Source organism: Mus caroli, unplaced genomic scaffold, assembly GCF_978045245.1.
Source record: "Mus caroli unplaced genomic scaffold, Mus_caroli_1 scaffold_11, whole genome shotgun sequence".
NCBI lineage: Eukaryota > Metazoa > Chordata > Mammalia > Rodentia > Muridae > Mus > Mus caroli.
In genome coordinates this window covers 6,574,904-6,596,699 of record NW_028227266.1, presented here as the reverse complement: position 1 = coordinate 6,596,699, position 21,796 = coordinate 6,574,904, and the positions used below count along the sequence as shown (strand labels likewise).

Below are 21,796 nucleotides of genomic sequence, written 5' to 3'. Positions count from 1 at the left end.
CTATGAGATGATCTCAATTCTGTTTTTCATGTGTCATTAGCACAACTTGGATTATTCTCAGCTAAAGAAAACTGTAAATGTTTTACACTTTTCTCACAGTAAGTTAAATTGTTTAGCTAATCTGCTTTAATCATTTCCCTGCAACTTGATTTACCCTTCCATCTTTCCTTGGTATGTTCTGCCCATATGGCATTCTCTCTTTCCCTAGACCCAGATCTGTGCACCTGGTATTCTTGTTGACAAGAATACATTAAGCATTCAAAATGGCTGCCTCTTTCTGTTTCATTGGTCCTTAGCTTATTGTTACTATAGAAACTTTCTTGGGTAAAGTATCTGGCACTGTGCCTGTCTCATCCAGAGTGTGCCATGAAGAGTAGCAATTATGCTTAATGTTAAGTAACTGAGTGCTTTCAGTTAGCCCCTGCACAGTGACAGACATTTCATACTTTTCTGTTTCTCGCTATTTCCAGATAAACACGATTTCTCCTGTTACTGATTATTTAAGAAACTAAACAGTATGTGTGAAGTTGTTAATACACACATAGAAGAGTTTATCTTAGTTAAGAGGCTCTTGATCATATTTTCCCACAATATGACCTCATATAGAATGATGATATGCTAACCACTAAAAGTCAGGTGAAAGCTGGTGGAAGTTATGATCTACCTAGGCAGATGACTCCCTCACACACCCCAGAATTTTTTTACTTGTGCAAGCCTGAAACTAACCTGAAATTCTATCCTCCCCGTGACTTCCTCTTACACTTGGCAGTATCGGTTTAAACGTTTTTTCCAAATATTTCAAGTAAATTAGCACTTAAATGCTTGTCAGATGGGGTCAGTATTGTCTCCAGGGTCCTGAGCATCCTTCAGTGATCTCACATGTTATCTGCACAGGACGATGGTGCCCTGATGCCTGGAGTCTGGCCCAGGAAGAAGCTGGAGTCTAGAAGCCTGTTTTGCTCTCAGATGATCTTGATGAGAAAACAACAAACAACGAACAACCTCAGACAATTTCAATGCAAAACAAAACTACAACAAAAGGTACAGGTTCCCCAGGGCACACCATTACTATAAGATAGAAGAGAATCTATGGAAGACCACCCCCAGACTATGGCTAAATAGAAGAAAATGTCATAAAAATGCATGCCATTCTCCTCGGCTGGTATGCGAGAAAGACAAAAGCAGAGATTCCAAATAAAGACCAGTTAGCACACTGGAGCAGAGCAGGCATTTTGACTAAGCAGGTTGGTCTCATCAACTCACTCCCCACAGCCAAGCTTTAAAATGAATGAAATGACACTAAGCCAATGCTAATGGAAGTTGAGTTAGGAGCCTTGGTGGCATGGCTACCCTCCAGGACACTGTTACATAAATAAAATGCATCTTTTCAATATTAAAGAGCCAAGCCACGGTCAAGCTTTCTAATTAGGTCAGCATAATGTAAGACAGACTAAAAACCATCCCAGGTGGGTATATCCAAAATTCACAATTCTGCCTACAATTCAATCTCTGTGACCTCACATATTTCAGAAGAGCAATAATTAGCCTCCCTTCCCTTAGAGGGTTAGATATTTATAAAGACAACAGGCAGAAAAGATAACACATATACAAAATGATCACAAAAAGTTGGGAGGCAATAAAGACAATATGCATATTTGTCAAAAAGAAATGAACACAGGATTGTTTAAAATAATTGAGCTATTGTTCAACATTAGAAAATGGATCTGGGTTTTACCTCAAAGTAATGTCAAATAAATTATTCCCTTTAAAATCCTGGGGAAACTACTGGCTTATGATCCAATACCACCTCAAGTGTTTGGGGCCATTTTTGTTTTGGTTTTACTGATACTTTCCATTTTTGACGACAACCAATTCTTTTTCCATTTTAGAAGCTTTTCAGTGGAATGATTTGAAATCCTGGGTAAACTGTTCCGAAGGTGGCTCCCTATCTTTGTTGTGTTTGGCTTTAATTTCTTCCTCTTTGTACGGTCGATTTCTCATTAGTGCTAAGCCAAAAGCTTGCAGGGAGAAATGAAGAAACATGTTTAAGTTGAAAAAGGTTTTATCAAATCTTCAAGAGTCTGAAAGGGGAAATTACTTCAGCATTAAATATAAAAACATGTACCAGCAGGATCATAGCTATCTGGAAAAAGATTTTCTAAGAATAACATTTATATCAATACATTACTGACTACAGGAATACATTAATACAGAGGACCAGTAATTATGTGAATGAAAAGATAGTAAGCGAGCTGCAGGAGCATAACTCAAGCATGATTTGAAGAACCTACCAGATATTAAAGTGGGAATCAGAAAGAACTTTGCCAAAAGGGAAATATTCTGTTGTAAAAGCTAATGGCAGAGGGAAAGAATAGCAAAGACAATAAGCAGTCTATTACAAATGCAGGGTAGAGTGGGTGCGGATATAAAGAAAAAAGGTACAGCTTAGAGGAAGATGTTACAGAAGAGGTTAAGACTATCTAGAGTGTCACATGCAATGGCACAGATGCTTCTGAAGTCAGTTGGTAAACTATTTTACATGGAACAGCTCAGTCCTGCAGGTATACTTAAAAGTGCAGATGAATTCTAAGCCTCAAGTAAATGAGATCATATGGCAAGCCTGAGGTTCCTGAATGTTTGGGAAGTAAACAGATCTTGTCCAGGCAGTTCCTTCCTGTCCCAGTTCATGGAAGCAGTTCTGTTGATAAGGAACAGACCCCAAACACCATGGCCCTGGCCACCATGCCACCCTTTTCTCCTCACCCATTAATATAGTCCATATCAGAGGGAGGGAAGACACTCTATGTGTTTTACCTTGTCATATCAGTGACGTGTTCTTCCCTTTCCTACGTCCAAATTCAAACATTAGGGATGGTTCCAAGTACTAATATATGGATATTATAAAACTTGTATCAAACTCTTGTTTGAAATTTTTCTTCAGCGACCACATTTTTGGTTGTCTCTAGTATTATGTTGACCAAAAGATAATAAAATTAGTGAAGCATACAACATGAGAAAAGGGAATGAGGAGTAAAACCTAGCAAACAAATCTTACCTCTCCACCATGCAGAAAGGCAAGATAATGTGAGTTCCTCGTGATCTGGATGGACTTTGAGGGGAGAGAGCCAACTGTGATGATATGAGATATTAGGGAAAAATATTAGATGTAAAAGCTCAGAAGGAACATGCCTGAATAGAAGGTTAAGGCAGGGAACTCTGTAAGAAGTCTTTAAAGACATCAGAAGTGGGCTGACAAGAGCCAGAGCAGCTAGCAAATCATTCACTGGAGACTTTATCATGGAAGTGATGGAGAGATAGCTTTTCTTAGAGTGGCAGCTACATCTAACAACAGATCTCCAAAGAAATATGATAAGAATGACCTTTGATTCTTCACTGGGTTTATGACTCACCCAGAAAAAGGAGAGTCGTCCTTCTCAAGGTCAGAACCACAAGTTCCTGGGCAGGATTCACTTTCCATGACAGAACTCAGAATTATTGAAAAGCTAGGGCCGTTCCTATAGATAATAAGGAATATAAATATAACTGGAGGCTAGAAAGATAGCTCAGTGGACCATGGTTCAATTCTCAGCACCCACCTTTGGTTGCTTGCAACCTGTTATAACTCCAGTGCCAGGATATCTGAAACTCTCTTCAGGCCCCCATGGGCACCTACATGTATGTATACTTACATAAAAACAGACACACATAAATAATGCCTAAAATATTTTTAAACGAATCTGTTTGAAAGTCTTGAAAGTAATTATTACAAAAGTTTTCACATTTATTGGCTTGAGTATTTAGACTCTGAAATATTCCAGAAATAAATATGTAGATATTTATTCATCAAGGGCTGGCTGAGAAGATAGCCCTCTAACTAGAGTTTTTTCTAGGAAGGCATGGAAACCTGAATTTGAATCTCCAGAAACCAACATTTAAGACCAGTGCAGTAACAAGCAACTCTATTCTCAGTACTTGGGAGGCATAGGCAGGAGTATCTCAGACTCAACAGCTAAATCGGTCATCTCTAGGTTCAGTGAGAACCTGTCTCAGGGAATAAAGTGGACAGTGAGTGAAGGAGATACCCAATCAATGTGTGACATGCACATACATACATATGTATACACTCCCTTACACACTACACACACACACACACACACACACACACACCGCACACACATACACACCAAAATATAACATTAAAATTATCAAATGTTAAACAAATGTGGAGTCACATTTGTCCTAAGGGAGAAGAAAGGCAAAGGGTGATGGTATTGGAGTTATGTCCTAACTGAGAAACAGAAGTACAGTGGTCTTTCCTTCTTCTGGAGGACTTACCTATAAAGAAGATTTGATGGTGCTCCATAACCTGGCTTTGATTATATACTCCTTGAGATGGAGGATAGCTCTCTACTATGCCACCAAAACAGGTGCATGCCCATGCAGGATTTCCCATTATAAAAAACAAACAACAAACAAAAACAGAAACAAGCAAAAAACCTCATGGAAAATACAAAACAGTAGAATGAGAAATCAATTTGAAGGGAAACATAAAGACTATAATTCCATGTTTGTGGACTATAAATTCTTAAGACAAATCGCAATGAGAAGCTTTCCAGAGAAAAAGAAAAAAGACAGGTCTATTGTTTTTTTGCTGTTTTGCCTCATGCAGCTCCTATTTGAAGCTGACAACTGGGCTCCTACTCCTCACTCCTGCTTCAAAGCCTAGAGGTTCTGTGATTATTCAGTGGTTCAACACAAAGAGCCCTATACTTTTGAGCTGAGTTAAAGTCCTATTAATTATAATAACATCTGCACTTAAGCTCTCTTCCTTGCTTTCCTAAAGCTGCAAGCACTTTCTGGGTCAGTTCACTTCTTGCCTCCAGTTATAGTAGAGCTAAAGACAAAAGCTGGTGACAGCGCAGCCCACTTGAGTGTGTCTTGCTCTTAGCTTTTAAATTGTTTACTGATGATGTTAAATACTTTGAATTGCTTTTGTTTGCTTCATTTGTAAGAAAATGTGTCTTGTCTTGTTACCCTTGAGTCTCTGCTCTTTCAGCTCTGTGGTTGGCCAGAGCTGTCAGGTTGTTTGTGATTTTATGCAAAGCTTTCTTTGAAAAAATTTCGTTAGGTCAACAAAGAAAGATTCATAGTATAAATTTTAGAATCTAGGAGGCTTACTTTATATTTTATCCAGTCATTTTAGTCTCTGTTCTGTGTATTTCTTCATCAAATGAGAAAAATGATTGGGTTCTTGTAAGACATGAAGTAAGTCAATGTAGGTGTTGGTGATGTGTCTCAGTGATAGAGTCCTTGCCTGGCATGTGCAAGGTCCTGGGTATGATATTGAGGATGACCAAATATGTTAATGAATAAAATCTCTGTCTAAAACTTCTGTCAAGCAAAACTTAATAAATGTTATTAGAGAACACCAACTACCACTTTAAAGGCATTGCATGTGCTACTCTACTTTTCATCTCTAAAATTAGATGGTTTCTTGTACAGCCTAGCATTTCCTTCAGGCTTCATTCATTGAGTATCTAATAATTAGCAAACCCTAGACTAAATGTCTGTTATTGCGTTGTTGATAAAGACAAGAGAAGCAGACTACAGTCCAACAGTCAAACAAACAACAAATCAAAGTGTCTTTCTGGAGTCAAGTCTCTGCCGCTTGAAGATCAGGTAATGGATACTAAAAAGCAGAGCTTTCTCTTTAGAAAATGAGTCAAAATTCTTTCAATTCATATTAGGGTTTGTAAACCTTCAAAGAAACGAAGCATGAAAGAACATTGGTGTGATGTCTCGCACAGTAAAAGTGATCTGTTCACCTATGTCATTACCCGAAAGAACCATCTCACCACTTCATTGCACACTATATAAAATCTGAAAATTAAAAAAAATTAGCTGACCCCATATAAGATATAGACATTTTAACAGGCCAGGCAGTGGTGGTGCACTCCTTTAATCCCAGCACTTGAGAGACAGAGGCAGGCAGATTTCTGAGTTCAAGGCCAGCCTGGTCTACAGAGTGAATTCCAGGACAGTCAGGGCTACACAGAGAAACCCTGTCTTGAAAAACAAACAAACAAACAAACAAACAAACAAACAAACAAACAAACACAACCAAACAAAAAAAGATAAGGTATAGACATTTTAACAAAACATTAAGTTGCATTCTTGGGACTTTTGTGAAAAGTCAGCTGATCATGAGTGTGGACTAAAATCTGGGTCCCCTGCTCTGTCCAGATGCTCTATGTGTCCGAGATTATCACAGCTTCCAAGTGTGGTAGGCTGTTCAGGTGTCAAGGTAACTGAAGCTTGTTCTATGAATTTGAGACTTATTTAATACTTCAGTAAATGATGCTACCAAATTCTTATGTATGTATTAAAAGGAAGAAATCCAAATAATTTCCTCTTGCTGCACACACACAAAAAATACCCACATTAATAAACACAAAAAATAGATTCAAAAATGTGAAACTTGAATGTGTCAACTTTCTGCAAGAAAACATGGAAAATCACTTTAAAATGTTGATGTAGACAGTGGTGTTTTTCATAGTGAAGCAATAAAAATTTAAATCCTTGAACCAGATTATATAAAACTAAAAAGATTTGGCACAGAAAGTGAAGCTGAAAGATACCATTCTGAAAGAGAAATGTTTACAAAGCATTCATCAACAAGGTATCAACATTCATAACATATAAGGAGCGCAAAATGTTGAACATGAAAAACAATATGATTTTGAAATGGGCCAAGGACATAAACAGATGTATATGGAAAAGACAGAAAGGCTAAGTAGAAAAGTTCATTCTCATTTTCAGAATACTATAAATCAAAAGTACAAATTGTCCTTACAAGCAAGTTGAACACTTCTCCTGAGGCACCAAGATGTAAGCAATAAATCCTGGAAATTATTGAACTTAACATGTAGACAAATTTTTCTCTTATAGTCAGCTCATATTAAAAACATATTGAAGATCTTAAGACGTGTGATCTTCACTTCTCTTAATTCATACTCCAAGAACAAATACCATGATGGCTAGCTTTCATGCTACTGAAAGATACTATACAGAATCCTTGAAGGGGAGGAGGGTAATAACCAATGGTCCTATCCAAACATGAATACTGTGAACAATAGTAATGACTACCATGGAACAGTATGTTTATGTGTACAACAGTGTGAGGAATTATGGTAATAAGCAATCACTTTCAGGTTTGGGGCCATGAGTGAATTATCTGCTATTATTCTGCTAAGTGTACATAGTATCTTAATGCCCTCTAAATCTGTATCTCTATGCACATAGATTAGTGCAACTTCCACAAACCATCAGAGAAATTTCTCTAAGCAGTGAATGGTAGTTATTACAAGAATCCAGAAGTGATCAAAGCACAGGATAATTGTTGATACATTGCTGCCTGTATATCAACATTCTTGCTCCCAACGCTCAGGGACCATCATGGAAGAGCAGGCAGAAACATTTTAAGAGATAAATCAGGGATGGACTAGAATGTAACTGTATCTTCTGGTCTCTAATTTTATTCCATAAGTTGTGACAAGATTTCTGAGTACAACAGAAGTACAATATATAAAATAAAATTGAGTCCATCAACATTGAAACTTCTGTATCAAATACTTATATATTCAATATCATTTCATAGATTAGATATTTCTAGATTATGAACCTACACTAAAGTCTCAAAAATAGACAAACGATTCTGTACTTTGGACATTATAGTAATCACCTGACTAAAGAAGGCTTGAAGATGGGAAGGAAGCTGAAAAGGAGACATGCACTATGTTCTCTGGGACAGAATTCCCATTCAACCCACAGAAAGCCTTTTAAATACCAAGTATTATAATCTAAATGAAAAAGGAAGAACAATTGTCTGAGGAAGAACAATCTCTATGCACTGCTTCAGGGAACAGGAAGTAACAACATCACTAAGGAGTGCCTAAGCATCATCAAAAACATACAACCAATGATCTGCCCATCACAACACTTAGCATTATTCACCAGGAAACATATTTTCCTAGACTTAGTCACAAACATTTAACCACTTCATTTGTAAACAGCTCTAAAGTAAAAGCAACCTCAACATTGAGCCCCAGGTGAATGAAAGACCAAATGATGGTACCTGTGCACAGTAGACAAGAATTCAACCATAAAAGGAATTCATTATAGACTGTTTTAATGGCACAGATGAATTGGAACTTGATTGCCCAGAGTGAATAAAATTACACATAAAAGAATATTTAGACCTGCTGTATGGCTCAGAGAGTGATTTATTGCCTCGTATAGATGAGGCCCTGAGCTCTACACACACACACACACACACACACACACACACACACACACACACACCATTATCCTGACCCGTCCAGAAGGCCCAGTTATTCGAGAGTCTTGAGGGGACCTTCTCCTAAGAACCAAATGGGGGGGGCGAGAAAGACGGACACCAAGTGCAAGAACAACACAGAAGCAGTCTGAGTAGCATCAAGGTGTCTCTGTATTTAGCAAGGCTTAAATGCACAAGCAAAAGGGGAAGTACTTCTCAGCAGGAGGAATGGGGCAGTGGAAATTTTTCTTTTGGCAGCTACACAGGGAAGCAGGAACTTGGTGGTATCAGGGCACATCTTGTGGTCAGGACATCTGGTGCTGACTTAGGGCTGGAACATTCTGTGGTTGTTCTCAGAATGGTGTGTCGGTGGCCCGCTTTTGACCCCCTTTTCTTCTGGGGGGAGGAGAGGCCCAATTCGGAGATCAAGACAATAGAGTTGTCTTAATAGCTCCCAACATTATCCCATGTGATAAGACTAGGTGGCAGGTCCTGACAAAAATCACACCATTCAACAGGTCTCATGTGCGAGATTCTTTGATTAAAAGGCAGGTCACAGAAGTGGCCTATTGGAGGGAGGGGAAAGGAGTGGGGTGGGAGAATATGACTTTTATTCAGGCCATAATGGGGTGACACACAAGAGGACATGTGACAGGATGACAATGTGCTGATTCTTAGGTAGCTTACTATGACATGTCTTACTGTCTTGTCCCGGGGTCCTTTGAACGCTGGCTGTAAAGATTTCTGATTGTCATGGAGTAATTTTTAGCTGTCCATGGATGTGCCTGATTGCCAGCATTCTTCTCTTTTTCCTATCTTAAAGAAGGAAATTAAAAGCAGAGCGATGATGAGGCAGAAATAGGGATGTCAGATTTTTTAGACTGCTCCGTTTCCAGTGATATCAGTTTGGGGCTATAGTTGATCTTCACCATCGGGACTCATTCAATAGTTTTTTGACATTAGGCTTTTCTGTGGGCAATGGTTGGTAATCCTGTAAGAGGAACTGATTAATCATTTGGTTGATTTTTTTTTTTTTTTTAGATTTGTCATTGAGGTATATGGAAAAGAGGTTGATGACGCTGGGTTCAGATAAAAAATGCACAAAAATGATAAAGGCAGTATCTATTTCATATGGGGTTTTCAAAAACCCATGGACCAGAGGCATCACGTTGGTTTTGGAGGTCTGGTTTTAGCTGTTGGATTTTGTTTTTTGTGTTTTGTTTTGTTTGTTTGTTTGTTTTACTATCCCCAAGTGGTTTATATAGAAGCTGCATTCTTTTAGGAGAAAAAGGCAAAGATTGCGCTCTTTAGCTGTGAAAAAGGTCTAGGCCTCATCGGTTTTAAAGTGCCAGTGCTTGCCAGGGACTTGATCTGTCTTTGGGGAGTGAGAATGGTTTGGGCCACCTGTAAAAGATTGTGGATAAACTGGGAAAAGAGTGATGGTAACAGGTTAGGGAGGCCAGTCCTGATATTTCACTGGCAACATCTGAAGTTATTCCTGCCATGGCCAGGAGGGGCAAGGATTTAATTTTCTGCTTTATTATGTTAGTCAGCTATTGAGTCCAGAACTAGAATTGGTAGGGTCTCTTCTCCATGGCCTACCCATAATTTAGGGGAAAAAAACACCAATATGCCAATTCCTGACCATCTGGCAGGTAGACAATGATATACATGAGCACCACAAATAATTGATGAGTTCTGGAAGGTAGGGCACTGTGGTAGAGATGAGGAATTGAATTTATGGTTTTGTTATTGTCTAAGTACTTGTCATTCCTATAGAACATGTTCAGGATGCCTTGAAACAGTCTGCCATGCCAAACAGAGTGCTGTAGAAAAGGTGTAGGGTCGTGGTAACAACCAAGGTCAGGCCAGTTGATAAAAGACAAAGCAAGGCTATTTGACAGTCACTGGAGAAGTAGTAAGTGGCAATTGTGAGCTAGTTCCAGGGGACACATGTAGCCAGAAATCTCCAAAGCATCTAGGTTGGGTGACATTAAGGCTTGGTAGGCTGAGGCCAGGATCTGGAGCAGATTGCAAAATGATAGGTTAGCGATATTTATGGGAGAGGATGTCAGAGAAGTAATGACCTTGGAGGAATGTTTAGTTATATCTCCTATATCAAGAGGTTGGATAATTGGGACATATTTTCTCTGGATATAAATTGTGCTTATTGAGAGCCTAGATTTGTTAATGCAGGAGAGTTTACCAACAACTGTTTCCCACGTGGGATTCCATGGGTCCTAGATAAAGAAGGGGGTCTTGTATCATTGATAAAAAAAAAAAAAAGGTGATTGGTTTATGGTGGTAACATATGTATGAACAATGGCAAGAACAATATGGACAGCCTCCATATTCATCTGGCCATTTCTTTTTCTTTTCTTTTTTTTTTTTTCAGGAAAGTTTGATTTTTTATTTATTTATTTTTTTTTAGGGTTAAACTTGTATATCTTTTTTTTTTATTAGGTATTTTCCTCAATTACATTTCCAATGCTATCCAAAAAGTCCCCAATACACTCCCCCACCCCAGTCCCTCACCCACCCACCCCTACCCCTTGGCCCTGGCATTCCCCTGTACTGGGGCATATAAAGTTGGCAAGTCCAATGGGCCTCTCTTTCCAGTGATGGCCGACTAGGCCATCTTTTGATACAAATGCAGCTAGTGTCAAGAGCTCTGGGGTACTGGTTAGTTCATAATAATGATCCACCTATGGGGTTGCAGTTCCCTTTAGCTCCTTGGGTACTTTCTCTAGCTCCTCCATTGGGGGCCCTGTGATCCATCCAATAGCTGACTGTGAGCATCCACTTCTGTGATTGCTAGGCCCCGGCATTGTCTCACAGGAGACAGCTATATCTGGGTCCTTTCAGCAAAATCTTGCTAGTGTATGCAATGGTGTCAGCGTTTGGAAGCTGATTATGGGATGGATCCCTGGATATGGCAGTCTTTAGATGGTCCATCCTTTCTTCACAGCTCCAAACTTTATCTCTGAAACTCTTTCCATGGATGTTTTGTTCCCAATTCCAAGAAGGGGCACAGTGTCCACACTTTGGTCTTCGTTCTTCTTGAGTTTCATGTGTTTAACAAATTGTATCTTATATCTTGGGTATCCTAAGTTTTTGGGCTAATATCCATTTATCAGTGAGTACATATTGTGTGAGTTCCTTTGTGAATATGTTACCTCACTCAGGATGATGCCCTCCAGATCCATCCATTTGCCTAGGAATTTTATAAATTCATTCCTTTTAATAGCTGAGTAGTACTCCATTGTGTAAATGTACCACATTTTCTGTATCCATTCCTCTGTTGAGGGGTATCTGGGTTCTTTCCAGCTTCTGGCTATTATAAATAAGGCTGCTATGAACATAGTGGAGCATGTGTCCTTCTTACCGGTTGGAACATCTTCTGGATATATGCCCAGGAGAGGTATTGCTGGATCCTCTGGTAGTATTATGTCCAATTTTCTGAGGAACTGCCAAACTGATTTCCAGAGTGGTTGTACCAGCTTGCAATCCCACCAACAATGAAGGAGTGTTCCTCTTTCTCCACATCCTCGCCAGCATCTGCTCTCACCTGAATTTTTGATCTTAGCCATTCTGACTGGTGTGAGGTGGAATCTCAGGGTTGTTTTGAGTTGCATTTCCATGATGATTAAGGATGTTGAACATTTTTTCAGGTGCTTCTCTGCCATTCGGTATTCCTCAGGTGTGAATTCTTTGTTCAGTTCTGAGCCCCATTTTTTAACGGGGTTATTTGATTTTCTGGAGTCCACCTTCTTGAGTTCCTTATATATAATGGATATTAGTCCCCTATCTGATTTAGGATAGGTAAAGATCCTTTCCCAATCTGTTGGTGGTCTTTTTGTCTTATTGACGGTGTCTTTTGCCTTGCAGAAGCTTTGCAACTTTATGAGGTCCCATTTATCGATTCTCGATCTTACAGCACAGCCTTTGCTGTTCAATTCAGGAATTTTTCCCCTGTACCCATATCTTCGAGGCTTTTCCCTACTTTCTACTCTATAAGTTTCAGTGTCTCTGGTTTTATGTGGAGTTCCTTAATCCACTTAGATTTGACCTTGGTACAAGGAGATAGGAATGGATCAATTCGCATTCTTCTACATGATAACCGCCAGTTGTGCTAGCACCATTTGTTGAAAATGCTTTCTTTTTTCCACTGGATGGTTTTTGCTCCCTTGTCAAAGATCAAGTGACCATAGGTGTGTGGGTTGATCTCAGGGTCTTCAATTCTGTTCCATTGGTCTACTTGTCTGTCGTTATACCAGTACCATGCAGTTTTTATCACAATTGCTCTGTAGTACAGCTTTAGGTCAGGCATGGTGATTCCACCAGAGGTTCTTTTATCCTTGAGAAGAGTTTTTGCTATCCTAGGTTTTTTGTTGTTCCAGATGAATTTGCAGATTGCCCTTTCTAATTCGTTGAAGAATTGAGTTGGAATTTTGATGGGGATTGCATTGAATCTGTAGATTGCTTTTGGTAAGATAGCCATTTTTACAATGTTGATCCTGCCAATCCATGAGCATGGGAGGTTTTTCCATCTTCTGAGATCTTCTTTAATTTCTTTCTTCAGGGACTTGAAGTTCTTGTCATACAGATCTTTCACTTCCTTAGTTAGAGTCACGCCAAGGTATTTATATTGTTTGTGACTATTGAGAAGGGTGTTGTTTCCCTAATTTCCTTCTCTGCCTGTTTATCCTTTGTGTACAGAAAGGCCATTGACTTGCTCGAGTTAATTTTATATCCAGCTACTTCACCGAAGCTATTTATCAGGCTTAGGAGTTCTCTGGTGGAATTTTTAGGGTCACTTATGTATACTATCATATCATCTGCAAAAAGCGATATTTTGACTTCTTTTCTGATTTGTATCCCCTTGATCTCCTTTTGTTGTCTAATTGCTCTGGCTAGGACTTCAAGTACAATGTTGAATAGGTAGGGAGAGAGTGGGCAGCCTTGTCTAGTCCCTGATTTTAGTGGGATTGCTTCCAGCTTTTCACCATTTACTTTGATGTTGGCTACTGGTTTGCTGTATATTGCTTTTATCATGTTTAGGTATGGACCTTGAATTCCTGATTTTTCCAAGACTTTTATCATGAATGGGTGTTGGATTTTGTCAAATTATCTGGCCATTTCTTATAATAATCCTTTATCTAGTAAAAAATGAAGCAGACAAAGAGGTGATAATATTTAGAAGGGATTGCAGATATAGGGGTAATGGCAATTTTTTTGTCTCCTGGCATCGGACTCTAGAACAATTTTCTGACCCTATTTAAAGAGACCGTTTATTATAAGTGGGGGTTTCTGAACCTCAAACCTCCAGATTTAAGGGTTACCTTGGATGGAAATGAAAAGCAGGGGAGGAGGAAGAGAAGTCTATGTTTAATACAGCGGCGTTGAGCATAGCTGTCAGAGTGGAGCCTCATTTTTCTGGGGTTGGGAACAAGGTGGTTTGTCCCAACATTCTCTTAAGGGAGCAGGGTCCTGTTGAGGTTGATGTGTAAGAAGTATTATTTTAAGGTGGAGGAGTGAGGGGCTTGAGGTAAGCAGGTGAACCCATTAGAATCCCCCAATCTTTATAGCTGTGGGGTGTCACAAGAATTACCTTGAAGGGACCCTCCCATTTAGGGGAAAAAGGTGAGGAGTAATTGTCTGGAGAAGAGAGAAGTACCTGATCACCAATGTTGATAGGGAATAGACATGAGATAGTATGTGGCTGTGGTAGATGGTGGTCAGTAAAGTTCCATAGGAGGGAGCAGAGATTACAAAGGGAGTACGTAGGTGATCAGGGAGGGGGGGTTCGTAAAAGATGAGGGTAAGAACCAAATGTCCATCCATGAGCTCAAAAAGTGAAATGAAAAGAAGTCACTTGAGAAGAGCCTATATCCTGAAAAGGTCTAGCCATAGGAATTTTACCCTATCTAGGAGACGTTCTTGTAACAGTTTGACAAGGGTAGTTTTTAAGGACTAGTTAGTCCATTCTATCTTTCCTGAGTACTGAAGGTGGTATGGAATGTGAAAAGGAATGTGTTGAGGGTTTTAGATAGGGTTTGAGAAATTTGGGAGGTGAATTGAGGACCATGTCTGACTAGAGGGAGACTGGGATTCCAAATTGAGGGATGACTTCATGTAGAAGATCAGAGACTGAGCTCCTTTTGGGTGGAGGGGAATGCTTCTTCCTATGCTGAGATGGTGTCCACCAAAACCAGGGGGTACTTCACAAGTTTCATAGTAGGCAAGTTGCCAGTCAATTCCAGGAGGAAACCTCTAGCCTAGTGGGTGGGAAAAGGGGGCTATGATACCTGGAGTTGTGGTCTGACATCTGACAGACTTGCAAAAGGCACTGATAGATTTTAAGAAACACAAGAGGTAGGCTATAGGTGAGTTTTAACAAAGTAATTTAAGGCTTGGCTGTTAGGATGAAAGTACAGGTAGAGATTAGACAGAGTCTGACAAGAGTCAGTGGATGACAGAGTGGATAGTGGTTGTGCTGTGAGAATGCCCTGTGGTGGGTGAAACAAATCTCCCAAGGGCTGAGGTTCTAGCTGCCTCAACAGCCCAGTGTTCCCTTGAATATAATAGAGTTATCCATCTGCTGAGATTGGCAGTGGACCATTGGAACAGCTGTGGGGAGATGGGAAGTTTTTGCTATAGCCATAATTTGGTTTGCAGATCCACTACTATGATGTGCCTGATGGCCAACACTATGTACTTCATAAGGAACCCAAGCTATTTCCAGGTAGCAGTATAGAACAGGAGAATGTGGAAAGCTCATTCAGTCTGTATAGATGTTTAGAGATTGTCTTAGACCAATTGGAGGACACAGGTAAGAGCTATTAGTTTAGCCTGTTGATTAGTGGTGTGAGTCTGGAGGGTCCATGTCTCAATCACTTCCTTATCTGACACTGTAGCATAGCCAGCTCGTTGGGCTCCTTCATGTAAAAAGGAGCTGCCATCTATATACCAAGTGTAGATGGCCTGAGGCAATGTGCCTCTCTGTATGTGTGAGGGATGGGGTAATACCTTCCTTTGTCTAAGGCTTCACTGTAGGAATGAGATAGGGAGTGGCAAGTGTTTGGTTGAGGAAGATTTGAACTATTAAGAGGTGGCTACGATTAGAAAGCATGCGTATAGTCTATCACTTTCAGCTGTCCACGGATGTTCCTGATGGCCAACATTATGTATTTCAAGTATAGAAAAATGCAAACTAAAGCAGTAGAAAGCAAACAAGCAGGTATCTATCTGGTATAGGGTGGTATGGACAGGAGCTGGAAGTGACATTGAGAGGGACACAGTAGGCCTTCAGGGTGATATTGAAAGAAGCACAGTGGGCCTTTGGGGTGACACCTATATTTACTCTCTAATCATCATAAAGCTGACATGACCTACCACTTACATATAAGAACTCTCCAATATGTGTTAAATATACAAGCTTCTGGCATGCCTCATAACTCAATAAAGCCTTTGAAATAGTTGAGAGTTCTATGATGTGCCTGATGGCCAACACTATATACTTCATAAGGAACCCAAGCTATTTCCAGGTAGCAGTATAGAACAGGAGAATATGGAAAGCTCATTCAGTCTGTATAGATGTTTAAAGATTGTCTTAGACCAATTGGAGGACACAGGTAAGAGCTATTAGTTTAGCCTGCTTTGTTTTGAGAAGCCATGTTATACTCCTACTATACCAAGCTTATTCTTTTGTCTCATCTTTCCACATCTTGTGTTCCCCATGCCCTATTCTCTGCTTCCCTGAAATGGACCTTTTAGTTCTTCACGACTTCATTCACCTTCTCACCTTGGTGACTGCATCTCCTCTATTCTTTCACACTTGGTGACCACCTCTCCTCTGTTCTCCCACAGTGAGCTCAGATGAAGAATAATAACTTACATATATTATCTAGCAAACACTTTAAAAGAACTATTTAGGTTTTACAGAGCAAATCTTAACAGTTAAAGAAATTAAGTAGCTGCTTGAAATAACACATGGAGGATATGAGTATATGGCAGCAAATGGAACACAATGATCTCTGGCTTAAAAACTTATAATACTAATAAATCACTAAAGATTCTGAGATATTATATACATAATACAATATAATATAATCTTGTGGAAATCTGAATAAATTCAAGAAGCTTTTGTAATCCTAGAGCAGTACCCAACTGAAAGCCAAGGAGAAGCAAACAGCAGCATGAATAGCCATAAATTCTTCTCAAAATAGAAATGAGCTTGGAAAGCAATTCTCACCAGCAAAATGGGTAAAATCCTACTGTGGCCACACCTGGATTCCACTGAACATTTGGGAAACTTTAAGCAGAGAATTCAGCTAGGCACTCCATCCTTCTGATTCTAAAGGAGGAAATAACTAACATAGACTTGAAAGGTATTTTCCTTTTAAGTTTATTTTATACTCTGCAGCAAGAGAAACCTGTCACAGTCATTTACTGCTGAGCAACATAGGAATCCTTGATAGCTTTTTCTTCATTTAGTAACTGATGGGCTCACACATCATTTTTATTTCCTTGCTTTAGAGTTTTTCAATTTGTAAAATGAGGTTTGACTACCCAACTTACTCATTCTCCTGTAAAATCCGATGACACGGGATTGCATTTCACCATCTGTACGTATTGTTATATATGTTGACCATGTGTCCTTCTCTTATCCAGAATCATTCCTATTTCTATGCTTTGCCCAGGAAACTGACCCCTAAGAGCTTCACCAGTGTGTTCTCAGAAATGCTGTGGGAAGAGAGACAAACGCAGCCTGATGGAGAGGGATACCTGTGCCATTATGCCCTCACTTCTTAGAAAGGTGTCATGTGTTAAAAAGGAAAAGGACAACAAATTTAACTGAGGAATGTGAAGAGTAGAGGCAAGAAGTACCACAAATGAAGCTGGGTGCTCCACAAATTCATACCATGTGGATATCTGAGCTATGACTTTTATGAGAGAATTAGGTTAAAGAATTCTGTAGGATAGTGTCCAAATATACTACATCTGTGACCTTAGCAGAACAGAAAGACAACTCTCTAATCTCTCCTCTTCTTTCCCTTCTCTTTCTTTCTTTATTTTTCGTTCATTTCCATGCACAAGTACTGTTACCAATAAATTTTATTTTCTTCTGTTTTGCTTTATCTTAGTTTGTTATTGTTTTTTAGGATGCACATCTGTTTTCTAAGAAGAGGCAGAAAGAGTGTGGGTGTAGCTGGGAGAGGTGGTGGGGAGAATATCACAGGAGTTCAGGGAGAGAAACCGCAATCAGGATACAATGTATGAAAAAGTCCATTTTCAGTAAAAGAAAACTAGGAAAAAGATAGCAATGTGTTAAAAATAAAATAAATTTCAAAAGCAGAGGGAGAAAAGTAAAAGAAAGAAGGTGAAGAAATACAAGGTAATGGGATGGTGAGGGCACTGGGCAGAGCAGGGACTGAGGGGGGGGAGATCAAGCTTTATAAAAGAAAGCCTAATTGCTGTCAGGGGTCACACACTAGGCATATTCAAGGCTCTTGTTCAAGTATTGACACTACAAAGAGGTTATCACATCATGAAAATGCTGGTGTCATGACTAGGTTGACACATTTATAATTTAGTAGTACTATTAGTACAGTCTTTGTTGACTTGGGAGCAACTAGGAGGCAGTACATAGGTTTGAGGAAGCAGGTCACTCAGAAAATACTCTAATCTGGCAGATCGTATCCCTGGCCCATCCTTCACTCTCTGGATGCTGAATTAGAATAGGTGAAGTTTCTTTAGATAAACAGTCTATGTGGAAAGATCTACAGTAAGTGAGGATGTGCCAACAGAAGATGCAAGGGGAAAATGGAACTGTCCGTGGAAGTAAACACACACATCAAGTTCTTATCCCTTTGTCCTATGAGCCTAAGGCCTGCATTGGGCAGATTAACAAGACAGAGATACAGGCATTAATAGTAGGTGAGAACAAACTCATGGAATCTAGAAATGAGAGCTAGGAGGGCTTGACATCAAGGTAATATGCTGGCTGGCTTCTTCTCTGACCCCTTTGATATCCAACTCCCAGTCCAAGATGTCTTAGCATGATTCATCCCCAAATCTGGACATCTCAAAATGTAGCAGTCAAATAGTAACAAGAAAGAGAAGATAATGAAGCTGGAAATATTAATTTAGTCTTCAGTTACCTCAGTAATTATGTGTGTGGTAGCCAGACATTATGATTGTAAATCATATTCATTATCTGCTTTATCTTTTCCAAGTTAGAAAAAAAAAAACAGGTGAAGATTTACATTTTAAAGAAGAAGATAAGATTTTAGTTAAATGCCAGATACTCCTATTTAAAGGATGAATATCTCAGCATTCAAAATCTTCATTCTTCCTAGTAGACTAGTAGTCCAAAGTACAGGCATATTCATACCTCATTTTTTAAAAGAAAGATCTGTTACTTAATTTGATGTTTGATTTTAATTATTAATTTGATATAATCTAGAATAACCTGAGAAAATATTTTCAGTAAGTAATTGTTTAGATCAGGTTGGCCTGTGGCTATGTTTGTGGGGGTTATTTAACTATGTTAATCGATGTATAAAGACCCAGCCCATTGTGAGTAGCACCATTCCTTGGGGAGGGGGATCCTGGGCTGTAAAAGTGTTGAAAACAAGCTGAATACTGGCAGAGATGCATACATCCATCCTTTCTCTGCTCTTGGGTGCGAATGTAACTACTGCCTTTGAGCTCTATGATGGACAGTGACCGAGAATTGTGAGCTAAAGTTTTCTTCCATGACTTAATTTTTTTCTTTTTTTTTCTTTTCTTTCTTTCTTTTTTTTTTTTTTTTGGTCAGGGTAATTTATCACAGCAAACGAAAGGGAATTAGGATATTTTTTGTCAATGAGCTCTCACTCATCTTAAATCAAGAGCTAGAATACTGCCAATATCTGACATCCATATATTTCCTTAAAACAGATGAACTTTGAAGCCAAACTTCTCTATTGTTATATTTTTCTTCAAGTTTGTAAAATCTAAATATTTTCAAGATACTAATCATCTATGAAAATTATAGTAAATGAATTCATTTGAAATATGGAGTTATGTGTACAAAAGTATATTTTTGCTTTCAAATATATATATTTTACTAGATATTTAATGAAGATATACTGGAATAAATTCAGCATTTCCTTGTTACAAAATAAATGAGCACTTTCTAAATAATAAATATAGCTTTACATTGTCTACCTTGAAGGATTGTGTAACCTTAAAAATAATTGTTTTATTTTTAATTATGGATACATATGCATGTGTGAGGGATTATATAACCTTTAATAATATTTTGGTTTTAGTTATATGCATAATATGCATAATATGCATATGTGAGTCTTTCTCTCTCTCTCTGTATGTTTGTGTGTGTGTATGTGTGTATGTCTAAAATGAGGGCATCATTTCTCCTGGAGGCAATTGTGAGCTCACACGTAGAGGTGCTAGCAGGTCCTCTTCATGTGCAGCAAGTACTTTTAACTGCTGAGTCATTACTTCTACCACATATTATGTGGTGTTTATAGGCTCTGTATTTTCCATGGATTTAATGTAGTCTCTTTCTAGATGAACTAGAAGACAAGCTTCTCCATTCGTAGTCTGTTGTGATTCAGAGTACTTCTTCATTCTTTCATCTTGCCCATCAAGAGTAGGCTATATTTAAAACAATACAGTTTAATCTGGTATCTTTATCCATGCAATTCATTAGACACTACCTTTTAATAGCCTAGAGTCCTTCATCAATTGTTATGATGTTCAAAGATCTATATAGCAGTCAGCCCTTGGTGACAAGCCAAACTGAACACACACATCCCAGAAGAACATGAAGTAGCTCAGTAAACCAAGCTCAAGGCATTTCTCTCTAGTCTTCACAGGTTAGGGTTACGATCGATCATGCCATGGAGTAAGTGGTTGTCAGAAGCCCGAGGGTTAATTCTGGAGTTTTAGATTCACTAATGCCACTGTTTCATACTCTTGCAGCCAGTCTGTGACTTCCTGGTTGCTAAAGCAGTTGGTCTAGAGTCTAATAACATACCACCTAAAGACTAAAGGTTGCTTCTTCACTTCAAGCATCTTGTGCAGGTTGCTGTGCTGGCAAAAGAGTGGATTACATTTCACAAGCATGTAAGGGAAGAAAGGACTAAAGTGCTAATTAAATCTGAAGTGCATAAATTCCCGGAATGATAAATACATAGGATTATGTGGTCATTGCAAATGTCAACCTCATTTGCACTGAGCTTCTAAAACTTTTAATAATGCCTTAATTTGTCACCTTATGGAAAACTGAAGGTCTACTTTTACCAAAGGTCATATAAGAGCCCAGTTGCAGACTTGACTATCACATTCTTACACTAGAGAGGACAGTGTGAACAGCCCAGTTAGCAGGCCACGTTTCCATGCCTTTCACCCAGCATGGTGCTAGAGCAGAAAATAATCACTGCTCAGCTGTGTCCAGTGGACTTTATGTCTGTATGAGCTTTCCTCTGTGTTTTTATCCTGTTTCTTTTTCTATTTGATGTTTGAGGTCATCTTTGGTTTAAGGTGAAATATCTAAGTTTGGTATTAAAATATGACTAGGTGATATTAGAGTATCAAGCTATAACAGCTAAATTCAGGGTTACCTTTCCCTGCCATTTTTAAAATTAACTGTCAAAATTATCAAGAGAGAAGTAACTTGCAAGTTTCTTCATCTTTTGGATAAAAGAAGATATTAAATGAGTTTATCACATCCAGTTGTGAAGCATAGCAAACATCTATCACTTCTTATTTTCAACAGGGATCCTTCCTTGTACTTATAATCTAATCTCTCACCTGAGAGACGGATTAGACTTCATCAGAAGTTCTTGCCAGTTAGTTGCTTTGAATTGAAATGGGAACAAACACTTTTTTAATAATTTTCAGAATAGCTATTCTTCCAGACGGAAGCCTGCGGATCCTAAATGCTTCTAAAGCAGATGAGGGGAAGTACATTTGCCAAGGGGTGAACATCTTCGGCTCTGCAGAGATTATAGCTTCCCTGTCTGTCAAAGGTAAGAGAACAGAAAAGCATGCCTGATGCTTTACAGCTTTGGCTTCCTAGCCTTATCATCAGAAAAAAAAAAATAAAGTAAAGTAAATACAATGTGTGTATACATGTGTTTGCATTGATTGGCATAAACGGCTCAGTTTTAAAGGTTGTTAGAAACACAGAACTAACACAAAATTCCACTTCCATCATTAAAAGACTGGAAACAGAGATGGGAACAATGGCTCCCAACTTTGATCCCAGTATTTTAGTTATAAAATTCCATTTATATCAAACACTACTGGTATCCAACCCAGTGGCCCAGTCTTGTCTGTTTCCACCTGTGATAAGGTTCCTATCTTCTGATAAGGTAATGATGGATCTACAAACATTTTATCAATGGTAAATATTCTTCCTTAACTGAGAATGAAGTGAGAAATTCAGAT

General features: G+C 38.8%; 1 protein-coding gene across 5 annotated transcripts in view; it reads left to right on the top strand.

The window, feature by feature from the left end:
* Positions 1–21,796, top strand: part of Cntn5 (contactin 5) — a 1,232,986-nt gene that overhangs the window by 1,033,082 nt on the left and 178,108 nt on the right. For all 5 annotated transcript variants that reach the window (XM_021171282.3, XM_029481828.2, XM_029481826.2 and 2 more), the window contains one exon: positions 21,248–21,375. In XM_021171282.3, the coding sequence (XP_021026941.1) occupies positions 21,248–21,375 (128 nt within the window). The remainder of the gene's footprint in view (positions 1–21,247; positions 21,376–21,796) is intronic.